This window comes from Sciurus vulgaris, assembly GCF_902686455.1.
Source record: "Sciurus vulgaris genome assembly, chromosome: 18".
Lineage (NCBI taxonomy): Eukaryota > Metazoa > Chordata > Mammalia > Rodentia > Sciuridae > Sciurus > Sciurus vulgaris.
Window position 1 is genome coordinate 28,195,921 of NC_136479.1, and position 12,222 is coordinate 28,208,142.

Below are 12,222 nucleotides of genomic sequence, written 5' to 3' on the forward strand. Positions count from 1 at the left end.
AACCTGCCCCAGGTGGAGGAAAACTGAACGAGATGTTCGGCTGAGGGGGCAGCAGTGGGGGCCCTGGACGTCAGGATAGAGGGCAGTGCTGAGGGTGGGGTGGAGCTGTGACCCAGAGCTTCACCCGGCTGGGGTTCTTTGGAATGGAGGAGGGGCAGTGTCACAGGTGGTCACCCCTGGGTCACACCTATTTGCCCCTCACTGACCTGTATGTGCCCTTCGGCAAGTGCCAGTTGGTACAGGCCACTCGCACTCAGGCACACCCAGTGTGTACCTGCAGACTCACCTGGCAGGGCTGCCATCGGCAGGCTGGGGAGGAGGCCAGGTCTCCCAGAGCCCTCCGCTCCAGCCAGCCTCCCTGCCCACCCCACAGCCCCACGCTCCTGCATCATCGACAAGGACGAGCTGAAGGATGGCCTGCGTGTGCTCATCCCCATGGATGACAAGCTTCTGTACGCCGGGCACGTGCAGACCGTCCACTCACCGGACATGTGAGTGGGGGCGGGGTGGAGACCCACGCCGGGGCGGAGCGGGCTGCCTTGCTGCGCCTCTCTGGGCCGAGTGCTGCTCCTTTCTGGGCCATGGCTTCCCTCCACAGAAGGGGGAGGGGATGTGGCTGGACACTGAGGTCTGCCAGGCCCCCACAGGTGGGAGGTGTGCAGGGTGGGCCCTGCCAGCGGAGGGGCTCCAGCTGGGCATGGCCGCTCCTCAGTGGCCAAGGGCTCACGGGAAGGCACTGGAGTGCATGGTGGCCTCTCGGGGTCGGCATGCTCCACAGCCCCTAGTTCCATGGACCAGGAGGCCTGGCCAGGAGGGGACGTAGCAGGTCGGCATCCCCCAAGGGTCTCTGGCCTCTGCCACCTCACCCGCATTTGCCCTGGCCTCACAGATACCGCGTGGTGGTGGAGGGCGAGCGCGGGAACCGGCCCCACATCTACTGCCTGGAGCAGCTGCTGCAGGAGGCGGTGAGTGGGGGGCGGGAGGCGGGGCTCGGAGGCTGGGGGAGGGGCCCAGGCCGCGGCCACACCTCTGTTTCTGGTCACCCCTGGTGCTCAATCCCGTGCTCTCCAGATCATCGACGTGAGGCCGGCCTCCACTCGCTTCCTGCCACAAGGGACCAGGATCGCAGCTTACTGGAGCCAGCAGTACCGCTGCCTGTACCCCGGCACTGTGGTCCGAGGTGAGAGGCCCCCTTCCGGCCTAACGTGCCACTGTGGACCTATTTGGTCACCAAAACCCAAATCTGACTGACTTAATTGCAGAGATTTTTGTCGACTCACGTGGCCCAAAAGCACAGGGCTTTTTTATTTGTATGTATTTTTCAGTTGTGGGTGACGCAGCACCTTTATTTTATTTTTATGTGGTGCTGAGGATCAAACCCCGGGCCTCAACCGAGCGCTGTACCTCTGGGCCACAACCCCAGCCCCAAGCACAGGGCTTTGATGGTGTCCCCAGCAGAAGAAAGGATGGAAGAGGGGCAGACAAGTAATAGGCACTCCAGGCGGTATAGGCAGGGACGCTGGCAAACAGAAGATGTGACACTCGGGGATGCTGGTTAGACCAAGTCAAATTCCTACGTGCCAGGCGTGCTCACTCCTCCGCTCCCCGATGTTTGTGTGACCAAGAGGGAAGCAGGGCTGGGGCTGGAGAACTGGGGATGTGAGACCTGAGGTCCAGTCCCAGCTGCCGGGTTGGGCTGGGAGGTTTATTTTTCCCATTTTTTATCACTCATTGAGCGTCAAACCCCTGGAAGTCCTGTTAATACGGGAAGAGTTTGTCTTGGGCTCCAGCCTCAGACCTCTTCACCTCTGGTACCCTGAGGGCAGGCTGCCTTCCAGGCTCAGGTTATGGTGCCACTTGGAGTCTTAGCCTTCCCCTCCCAGCATTCTGGGGCCCCTCTGGGCTTCTGTGTGGCATCTCACGTCTTTCTCTTTCTAGGCTGACCCCCTTATTTTAGTAGAGGATCTTCGTAACTTTCTGAGAGAGTCCCTAGAAAACGAGTTTCTCAAGCTGGATGCCATGATGCAGGCCTGTAATCCCAGTGGTTTGGGAGGCTGAGGCAGGAGGATCATGAGTTCAAGACCAGCCTTAGCAACTTAGTGAGGCTCCAAGCAATTTAGCAAGACCCCATCTCAAAATAAAAAAGGGCTGGAGACAGTGGCTCAGTGGTTAAGAGCCCCTGAGTTCAGTCCCTGGTACTAAAAAAATATAAAGTTTCTCAAATTCTTACATGCCTGCAATCTCTTTACCCTTATTCTTTATAGTTGAGTTGGGTATAAATTCTAGATTAGAAAGAATCTCCCCATACCATTTCAAAGTCTTTGATTTTTATTCAGCTGTTCGAGAGATTAGTGGCCATTACAATTCCCAGACCTTTGAGGAGACCTACTTTTTCTCCCTCTGGAAACGTTTAGGACCTTCTCATTATCCCTAGATCTGGAGCTGCATGTGGGTTTTCTCTTCGTTTCTTTATGCCAGGTATTTGGGGATGACGGGGCTCTTGATTCTGTAGCAAATCCCTCCAGTCCTGGAAGCTTTTCTGCTCTGTACCACTTGGATAGTTGAGTCTCTCACTCCATCTGTGGTCCCTGGAACTCCCACTAGTCTGGTGGCTCTTGGTGTGTGTATCTCTTTCTCATTTATTGTCCATTTCTTTATTTTTTGTTCAATTTTATGGGAGATTTTCTCCATATGATCTTCTAAATCCTTTTGTTCTCTTGCATTTGAAAATTTCTGCTGTCATTTAAAATTTTTTCAAGAGTTCTTTCTTATTCCCTGAATGTTTCTTGGGAAAAAAAAAAAAAATCTTTCTGCCGTACCTATGCGTTATCTTTTGTAAGAAAATTTCTGAGGCTGTGTCTGTTCGCCAGGCCTCCAGCCCCTCTCCCTCTGGGCTCCCCTTGCCCACACAGGTGCCACACACTGCGCTGTTTGCTGGATGCTCTCCTGCTGACCTTGGTGATCCCTGGCAAAGAGAGGGTGCTGAAATCAGAGGCTCTGGCCGAGCGAGGCTTGGTGACGCTGGGCAGGCAGTTTGTTAGGGGATCCCAAGTTCCAGTGCATAGGTCTCTTCCCTTCCGCAGGGCCTGTGTCCTTGGGGATACAGACTTAGCTTCTGTGTCAGGGAGAGAGCTGGGCATTGTCCTTCAGGAGCAGATGTTGGGCTCACCCCTTGCTTGGCGTGGCCCCCACCCTTCTCTCCGGCGCCTGCATCTCTCGGATCAGAGTTAGGCAGACCTCCCAGCCCATGCTGCTCAGGTGACACTCAGCCTGTCCAGAGCTAGCGACCCCCCTCCTTGGCCTCCTCCTCATTGTGGTCACCTTTCAGTCACCTGACAGTAGCAAAGCTGAGGCCAGAGTCGGTCCCCAGGTGTTCATGGCCTCGTCCCTCTCCAATGCTCTAGTGGTTATTTGCTGCTGCTTCGGGGGGTGGTCTTGAGAGTGAGCAGGTACAGGTGTGTGTGCTCTGCTGCCTTGTGGACCTGAACTCCAGGACACGTGCTCAACTAGAAATGGGGGGGCCCTGCCCACTGCTGCACTGTAGCGCACACATTCCCAGTCCCCTCGCTGTGCTGCCTACATGCTGGTCTCCGCTGCCTCTCACCCTCATGCCCCAGTACGCGGCCGGAGCCCTGGGGCCCCCTGACTTGTCCCTCCCCTGCAGGGTTACTGGACCTGGAAGATGACGGGGATCTCATCACCGTGGAGTTTGACGATGGAGACACGGGCAGGATCCCTCTCTCACACATCCGCCTCCTGCCACCCGACTATAAGATCCAGTGTGAGTGCCCAGCATGTGAGGTTGGGTTCCTGCTATCCTGGGTGCCACCCACCCAGCCCTTGCCTGGCTCCCCTGGCAGCACAGACTCCTGTCCCTCAGCTTCTAGGTCTCCTCCTCCTCCAGTCTCACTCTGGCCTCTGCCTGCCATTTGCACCATTGGAACCCACAGTGGGTAGAAATGGCAGAAGCAGGGGGCGGGGACTCCCGGAGGGGGCTGGACTCCCAGAGGGGCTGGGGAGTGGGGATCTTGGGGCTGCCAGGTGGACCCTGTGGCCTCCTGAGGGCAGCCTCAGGCCTGGATGCCCAGACGGTGTGAGGCTGATCAGGTGTTGTTGATGGTTCCAAGCTCCATGTGGGCACCATGGCACTGAATCCTTGCCTTGGCCTTTGTGTCCTGGGGCTCAGAGGTCAGTGACTCCTCCAGGTCCCCTTCTGAGAGGCAGCAGCAAGATTTGCTCACACTGCCTGGCTTCTTGGGGTGGGTGGCCTCAGAGGTCCTCTAGAGTCAGCACCTTTGTTCAGCCCCGTGAGTTTCAGAGTTCTTTGGTGTGCTGAGCCTGCTGAGCGACTGTGTGCCTGTGCCACCCCCACGGCTGGACCACACAGTCCATCAAGGGAGTCCAGCTTGCATCAGCCACCTGATGTCCCTATTCCCCACCCCAAACAGTGATCCAGGAACTCAGAGCAGAGAGCCAGGCCTGAGCCACTGTCTGCCTTGCAGGTGCCGAGCCATCCCCAGCCCTCCTGGTGCCGAGCGCCAAGCGCCGCAGCCGGAAGACCAGCAAAGACACCGGGGAAGGCAAAGAGGGTGCCACCCCAGGGTCTGAGGAACCAGGAGCCAAGGCACGGGGGCGTGGGCGAAAGCCCAGCACTAAAGCCAAGGGCGGTATGTTGGCTCAGGCTTAGGGTCGGGTGGGGGCTACTTGAGGAGCCAGAACCTGGAGCATGAGGGTCTGTGCAGTGACCAGTCCTTATCTCTGTAAGAGCAGCACCGCTAGGCAGTCCTGCCCACTTGGGAATTAGGCAGTGGGCCCAGGGAGGCAAGCTGTGTGATCAGAGGCAGAGCGGAGCTTCGGCCTGGTGCGTTTCATGCGCTCCCAGAGGAGAGTGCTTTGGCTGCGAGCCAGGACCACCCGAGACCACTCAGGGCCAGCACACCCAGGATGAGGTGCAAGAGCCACCCATCCTGAGGCCCAGCCAGAGTGGCAGGGCTTCCTGACCCAGGAACCCTGCTCTCCCACCCAGCCCAGACCACTGTGGTCCCCACCCCAGCCTCCATTTGTCCTCTTTTGTTTTCTAGACAGAGCCACTGTCCTGGAGGAGGGGGTCTCCACAGATGAGGTCCCCAGCACCCCCTTGGCCCTGGAGCCCATCAGCACCCCAAGTTCCAAGAAGAGCCCTCCAGAACCTGTGGACAAGCGGGCCAAGGCCCCCAAGGCTCGCCCGGCACCTCCCCAGCCCAGCCCAGTGCCACCCACCTTCGCCAGCTGCCCAGCTCCTGAGCCCTTTGGAGAGCTGCCGGCCCCTGCTGCAGCCCTGACCCCGGCCCCCCTCATCACCATGCCGATCACCATGCCCGCCACCCGCCCCAAGCCCAAGAAGGCTCGGGCCTCGGAGGAGTCGGGTGCCAAGGGTGCTCGGAGGCCAGGGGAGGAGGCTGAGCTGCTTGTCAAACTGGACCATGAGGGGGTCACATCCCCCAAAAGCAAGAAGGCCAAAGAGGCCCTGCTCCTCCGGGAGGACCCAGGGGCTGGAAGCTGGCAGGAACCCAAGAGCCTGCTGGGCCTGGGTGGCCTGCCCCCTGCGGCAGGCAGTAGCGAGCCCAAGATGGCCTGGCCCAAGGCCCTGGAGGGGGACCTTGCCCAGGACCCTGGGTCAGGGCTGCCGTTGGAGGACCCTGGGAACCCCAAGAGCCCGGACAAGGCCCAGGCTGAGCAGGATGGGGCTGAGGAGTCAGAGACCAGCAGCAGCAGTGGCAGTAGCAGCAGTAGCAGCAGCAGCAGCAGCAGCAGCGGCTCAGAGACAGAAGGCGAGGAGGACGGCGAGAAGAACGGGGAGGACAGCCGGGGCGCAGGGGGCCGGAACTGCAGCGCCTCCAGCTCTAGGGCATCCTCCCCCGCCTCTTCCTCTTCCTCTTCCTCTTCTTCCTCCTCCTCCTCCTCCTCTTCCTCCTCCTCTTCCTCCTCCTCCTCCTCTTCCTCCTCTTCCTCTTCCTCTTCCTCTTCCTCCTCCTCCTCCTCCTCCTCCTCCTCTTCCTCTTCCTCCTCCTCCTCTTCCTCCACCACAGACGAGGACTCTTCCTGCAGCTCTGATGATGAGGCAGCTCCTGCCCCTGCTGCTGGCCCCTCCACCCAGCCGGCCCTCCCCGCCAAGGCCCCCAAGCAGGCCGGCAAGGCACGCTCCTCGGCCCACTCCACGGGCAAGAAAGCACCCGCTGCCCAGCCCCCGGCCCCTCCACCGCAGCCCCCTCAGCCTCTGCAACCCAAGGCTCAGGCCGGGGCGGGGGCCAAGAGCCGACCCAAAAAGAGAGAGGGCGTCCACCTGCCCACTACCAAGGAGTTGGCCAAGCGGCAGCGCCTGCCGTCTGTGGAGAACCGGCCCAAGATCGCCGCCTTCCTGCCTGCCCGGCAGCTCTGGAAGTGGTTTGGGAAACCCACCCAGGTAACCAGGCTGAGGTTCTAAGGCCTTCCTCTGGGTGCTCCCCACCAGACCCTGCCTGCCCCCTTAGCTCCCAGCAGCCCCAGGGAGGAGGGTTGGGGGCAGGGTGAGGCTACGCCCCATATTATGGGGGGCAAATAGCTTTCAAGGCTTGCTGACTCCAGAGCCCAGGCCCTTTGCCGAGTGGCCCTGCCCCCTGGTTTGCAGGCAAGAGCTTCCTGCCTAGAGCCCAAATACAGCACATACAAGGGTTGATGCGGGGCTGTCCCATGGGGGCAGGACAGCGGGGACCTTCAGATCTTGCTGGCCGTCCAGCCCGGGTTCTTCACACTCATCTCATTTTCAGCTATTCTGACTTCAAGCTCTTTTTTTTTTTTTTGGTGGTGCTGGGGATTGAACTCGGGGCCTGGTGCGTGCGAGGCAAGCTCTCTACCAGCTGAGCTTTATCCCCAGCCTTACTCTGACTTCAGAGGCTGCATGCTTGAGGCCGTCGGCCACCAGTGTGTGGTCCTGGTAGAAGGCACCACTTCCCTTTGCTTGGCAGCAGAAGTGCCAGGTCAGGTCTCCCTGGCCTGGCCATGGACCACGTGTCCACCAATGCAGCCCAGGAAGAGTATTCCTGGGACCTGCGGCCACCCTGATGGCAGGGCCTGGTTGTGCAAAAGGAGCCCTCCCAGCCCATTCTGTCCTGTGTGTCTTCCATACACACATGCATGTGTGAATACACTGCACACACAAGCACACACATGCCGTACAGGTACACACACATTCACACCTGTGCACACACACTTCTCAGGGGAGGAAATTGTCAGTACCTCTTCTAGAAGCTTCTCTGTGGAGAATGAGAATAGTCCTCAGAGTCACCAGTCCATCCCACACCTGGGCAGAAAGAGCCAGCATATTAGCTTTTTTTCTGTTGCTGTAACAAAGTACTAGAGAGGATTAGCCTATCAGGGCTGAGGTAGGCTTTGGCTTGAGGTTTAGAGAAGCAGACCCTTTGCTTTAGGTCTGAGGCAGGGGTGTTGGACAGCCATGTGGGGAGTGAGTGGCAGAGCAGCTGCTCACCTCGTGGCCGGGGGGCTGCTCAGGCTCACCATCCCCTTCAGGGCACTCCCAGTTACACCCCCCATCTCCCGGTACTGCCACCCTGGGCCACGTCTCCATCACACGGACCTTCGGGGGGTTTGAGAATCATGCTACTGCAGCCAGGCCCCTTTGCTTGGTGTGTGTGTGTGTGGGGGGGTGTCCTTGTGTGCAGGTATGGCCGGCCCAGGTTTTGTCCCCAGGGTCTGTGTCCCTAGACCAGGTCCTCCAAGGCTGCATGGAGATGGGCTTGAGGAGATGCCCCTGCTGAGCCACTGCCTATTTAAGGCCCCGTTCACATCAGGGCAAGTCCAGCAGCTTTGGGGTTGGCAGGGACAGGCTTGGGGTGTCTGCACACCACCTCAGAGCTTGGGAAGCTGCTGGCACGTGTGCCACGTGTGGGCAGCTTGTGAGGCTAGAGAGGCTGGGGTGCCCTGAAACAGCTCTGGGGGTCTCAGTCGTGACTGCTGCCTTCTAGGGCTCTCGATGTGCTGCCAGGGCAGTCAGAAGCCCTCAGAAGTGGGATAGCAGCTTCATCTGCCCTAGGCTGCTCCCCACCAGGGAGTCTGCTGTCAGCAGGGTGCGGAGCATGCACAGCTGGGGTCTGCACCCCTGCGCTGCAGCTCCATCGTCATTGGGACCCTGACTTGAGCCTGGCTTTCCTGATCTGGGCACAGGATCGTGGATTTAAATCCTCATGGATTGCTGGCTGCCAGCTGAAGGAGCCCCTCGGCCAGGCCACCACTTGAGAGGCCCGGCCGGAATACTAGATCCTCATAGAATCTTGGCTGCAGGTTGCAAGGCCAGGTCCCCCCGGTCCCCCGGGCCCGAATCCCTGCAAGTGCTTTATCTGAGGGCTGCATAAGGGGACAGCCTCTGAGCTGAGGAGAGGCACATCTCACCCTGCCCCGCCACTGCTGCCCGCGCTCATTTGGCATCTGCTGTTTGCAGTGCCAGTGTCAGTGAGGCTCGGAGCTGCAGTCACAGAAGCCTTAAATGACTGGCTTAAACACGAAGCAGGAAGGGTCAGGGTGTGCAGCTGCAGGTACAGGGGGATCTGGGGACTTGAGGGCTGCCCTTAGACCCACTCTCAGGTCCACGCTCCACTCTTCAGCTTCTCTCCTTCCTCCGTGCCGACAGCCCCTCCCTGGGCAACAGGAAAGTCCAGTAGCTCTCAGCTCATGTTCTACCAGCTAAGTGACAGAAGGAAGTGTCTCCTGTGAGTTTACACTAAAGCTGGTTGGATGTCTGGCCTGGTCCTGGTTCAGCCCTGAGCCAGTCACAGTGGCCAGTAGGGAGTTGTGATGCTCTGATTGGTCAGACCAAATCCTGTGCCCACTAAAGGGGTGGGATCAGCCTCACAGGGGACCTCATTGGATGAGGGGGCCTTCCTTGAAGGGAGTAGCTGCCTGATGCCAAAAACCATAACTGCTGTCATCAAGTTGCTTAGCAACCGTGGCGTCCTCTGTGCCTGAGCTGAAGGCAATCTGAGCATTTTACAGCACATGCAGAGAAATGAGTGGCCTGGCTGATGAGAAGGCCACCACGGGTTAAGAGGAGAAGGGCTGTGCTAAGGCAGGAGGCGAGCACGTAGGCTCCCAGCGCAGGCAGACTTGACTTGGCGCCTCTTGTCCAACACCAGGAGTTGTGGAGTCTAGTTGAGGTGAGAGCCTGCTGCTTCTGCTAAGCCTTGGCGTGGCCCGCCTCTTGGAGGACCTTCTCTCCAAGGGACGGCGTCATGGGGCTAGGATCTCTGAGAGTGGCCTGGGCCCTGAGAACGTGTTTGTTGAGTGAATAAACAAAAAAAATCAATGCATCTGGCTGGTGCTGGGTCAGTGGGCAGCTGTGCTGGTGGAGGGAAGGGTTGACCCACACCCAGGGTGGCATGTGACCCTCAGCCCTGAGGCCGTGCTGCTGGAGGCTTGGAAACAGGCTGCGCAGCAGGGCCTGCTGGAGCCCCTCAGCCTGGCCTCTATCACCCTGCCCAGAGTGCAGACTGCAGGGGGCCTCAGGGTGGTGGCACCCAGTGAGGAGGCGAGGGCAGTGCTGGGCCTGGGCAGTGAGTGGGTCTTCACAGCGGGCATGGAGAGGCGGGGGTCCGTGTGCGTGCTGGGTCTGGCTGTACCATGCTGGCAGTGCTCTGGGAGAGCTGGGAGTCCCTTTTAGCTGCAAAACCCCTAGTCAGTAAAGTCCCTCCTGTTCTGGCATGTCAGAGAGCTGAAAGGGGCTTCCCCAGCGAGAGAAGACCCTGGGGGTGTCCTCTCCTGTCCCTTCCCTCTAGCCCCCTGAGATTGACACAGGTGCCAGGCCCTGCTGGGTAAGGGCCCTGCAGTGTGACGGGCCACAGGCCCCTGGCCCTTGCCTGACTGGCATCTCCTGCAGCGACGTGGCATGAAGGGCAAGGCCCGCAAGCTCTTCTACAAGGCCATTGTGCGCGGCAAAGAGATGATCCGCATCGGAGACTGCGCAGTGTTCCTGTCGGCTGGCCGCCCCAACCTGCCCTACATTGGCCGCATCCAGAGCATGTGGGAATCCTGGGGCAACAACATGGTGGTTCGGGTTAAGTGGTTCTACCACCCCGAGGAGACCAGCCCGGGCAAGCAGTTCCACGAGGGCCAGGTGAGCCCAGGGGGCCAGCGAGGCATCTTCCTCCTGGGTCTGGACCAGACATTCTGGGTGCTGGGCAGCAACGGTCTGACCAGAGGAGGAGGTTGAGGCCGGGGTCTAGCCTGCTGTGGGCAGCAGCCCTGCCTTAGGGCCTGGGTCACCCACAGTCCCGGGTTTGTTCCCCACACAGCACTGGGACCAGAAGTCTGGCCGCAGCCTTCCTGCTGCCCTGAGGGCCTCCAGCCAGAGGAAGGATTTCATGGAGGTAGGCGGATGTCCTGTGGGCTAGGTGCCACCTTCTCCCAGCACGGACAGGCAGGGTCCTGTGCTTGGACTCGGGGCTCTGCCCGCCCTGGCCTCTTGCCTGTCTCTGGCTTTGAGGCACCAGCTCTCATCCGTCTCTCCTGGTCTCACCTCTGCCTGTCTCGGGGTCTCCCAGTCTGTTCCTGTCTTAGGTCTCTGTCCTTCCTTGTCCTTAGTCCCTTAGTCTCTACTGGTCTCTTGGTCACTTCTGCCTGTCTCTCTAGATCCCCGTCTGTCTGCCTGCCTCTCTAGATCTCTGCCTGCCTCTCTAGATCTTTGCCTGTCTCTCTAGATCTCCATCTGCCTGCCTGCCTCTCTAGATCTCTGTCTATCTCTGGGTCTCCACTTAAGGCATCCCAGGTTCCTCTGGCCTGGGAGGGTTCTCCTGCCCTACGCCCACCTTGAGGCCCTGCTGTGCCCCTGCAGCGTGCCCTGTACCAGTCCTCACACGTGGACGAGAATGACGTGCAGACTGTGTCGCACAAGTGCCTGGTGGTGGGCCTGGAGCAGTACGAGCAGATGCTGAAGACCAAGAGGTACCAGGACAGTGAGGGCCTGTACTACCTCGCGGGCACCTACGAGCCCACCACGGGCATGATCTTCTCCACGGACGGCGTGCCTGTGCTCTGCTGAGCTCCGCCCGCCGGGCCCCCTGCTTCCTCGCACCCTGGGGGCCCCCAGGGAGCCCTCGCCACCACTGCCACGGCGTGGGACCATGTGCGTTGTGTGCATGCCAGTGTGCCCGTGGGCGTGTGCATGTGGCCAGGTGTGCACGCGGATGCCCCGGCAAGTGAGTGTGTGTACATGTGTGTGCCCGTATGCATGCACGTGTGTGCACTCATGTGCACACGCCTCCGGCCCCACCCTCCCAACCCCTCAGCGCCCCGGGACGGGGCTCCTCTCTGCTATCGGTGTGGCTCTGCTGGCCACCCAGAGCAGTCGCAGCGTGGAAAGGCCATGCCTCCCAGCACCTTGTAAGCACTTGTCGAGGCAGGCCCTCCAGGCCCAGCGGGGCCAGGCGCCCCAGGCCCCGCAGACGGGGGCGCAGTGGAAGGGGTTCCCTAGAACCCAACTGACGCTCGCTCTGGGCCCCAGCCACCCTCAGCATGGAGTCCACCCAGACCTCCCCCACGGGACGTGGGAACCCATGCCAGCCAGCCTCACCTACTGCGCCAGGCTGCTGAGTGCCTGTGGCCTCCACCCTCTCAGGATGGCCTGGACTTGGGGAACAGAGCAGGGCGAGGGGGAGCCCAGGAGCATCCGCCTGGTGGCCGTAGGCCCTGGCAAGGGCCTGCCCCCAGCCCAGACCCTCACACTACAGAAAATCCCAATGGTGCTGAAACCCTCGCTCCGGCCACGCCTGGCCCCTCCCCGCCCAGGAGGGGAGGCAGCAGTTCTAACCTGTACAGTTTTATTGTACCAAGAGACTCACCCGCCCCTGTATCATAAGCCTTTAAATGGAGTCAACTTTTTAATTATATATATAAAGATAAATATATATAAATATATATAAATATAAACTTTTTAAAACTGTGAAAAATAGCTATGAAATTATAAAAAAAAAAGCGAACACATTCTGACGTGCAGAATATTATTTTTTATTTCCTGTTAGATTGTGAGTGTCTAGCACCCGGCTTCACTGGCCCCAGCCCCCAGCACACCCACCCAGCCCACTGTACTGTACGCGCCCCCAGCCGAGAAGGAGTTAGGGAGAGGGAGGGAGGGAGCCGCCAGCCCAGTGCCTCTGCGGGCCCAGCAAGCACTTAACCAGCCCCCGCCATGGGACCCGA

The 12,222-nt window shown here is 59.7% G+C and overlaps 1 protein-coding gene across 7 annotated transcripts in view; it reads left to right on the top strand.

Annotated features, from left to right (window-relative positions):
• The window catches only part of TNRC18 (trinucleotide repeat containing 18), a gene marked incomplete at its 3' end in the record, with an annotated part of 88,890 nt that extends 76,851 nt beyond the window's left edge, over nt 1–12,039 (top strand). For all 7 annotated transcript variants that reach the window (XM_079121061.1, XM_079121060.1, XM_079121063.1 and 4 more), the window contains 9 exons: nt 374–491; nt 890–965; nt 1,072–1,180; nt 3,665–3,781; nt 4,503–4,667; nt 5,082–6,442; nt 9,905–10,141; nt 10,320–10,394; nt 10,859–12,039. In XM_079121061.1, the coding sequence (XP_078977187.1) occupies nt 374–491; nt 890–965; nt 1,072–1,180; nt 3,665–3,781; nt 4,503–4,667; nt 5,082–6,442; nt 9,905–10,141; nt 10,320–10,394; nt 10,859–11,065 (2,465 nt within the window). The remainder of the gene's footprint in view (nt 1–373; nt 492–889; nt 966–1,071; nt 1,181–3,664; nt 3,782–4,502; nt 4,668–5,081; nt 6,443–9,904; nt 10,142–10,319; nt 10,395–10,858) is intronic.
• Nucleotides 12,040–12,222: the final 183 nt, after the last annotated feature.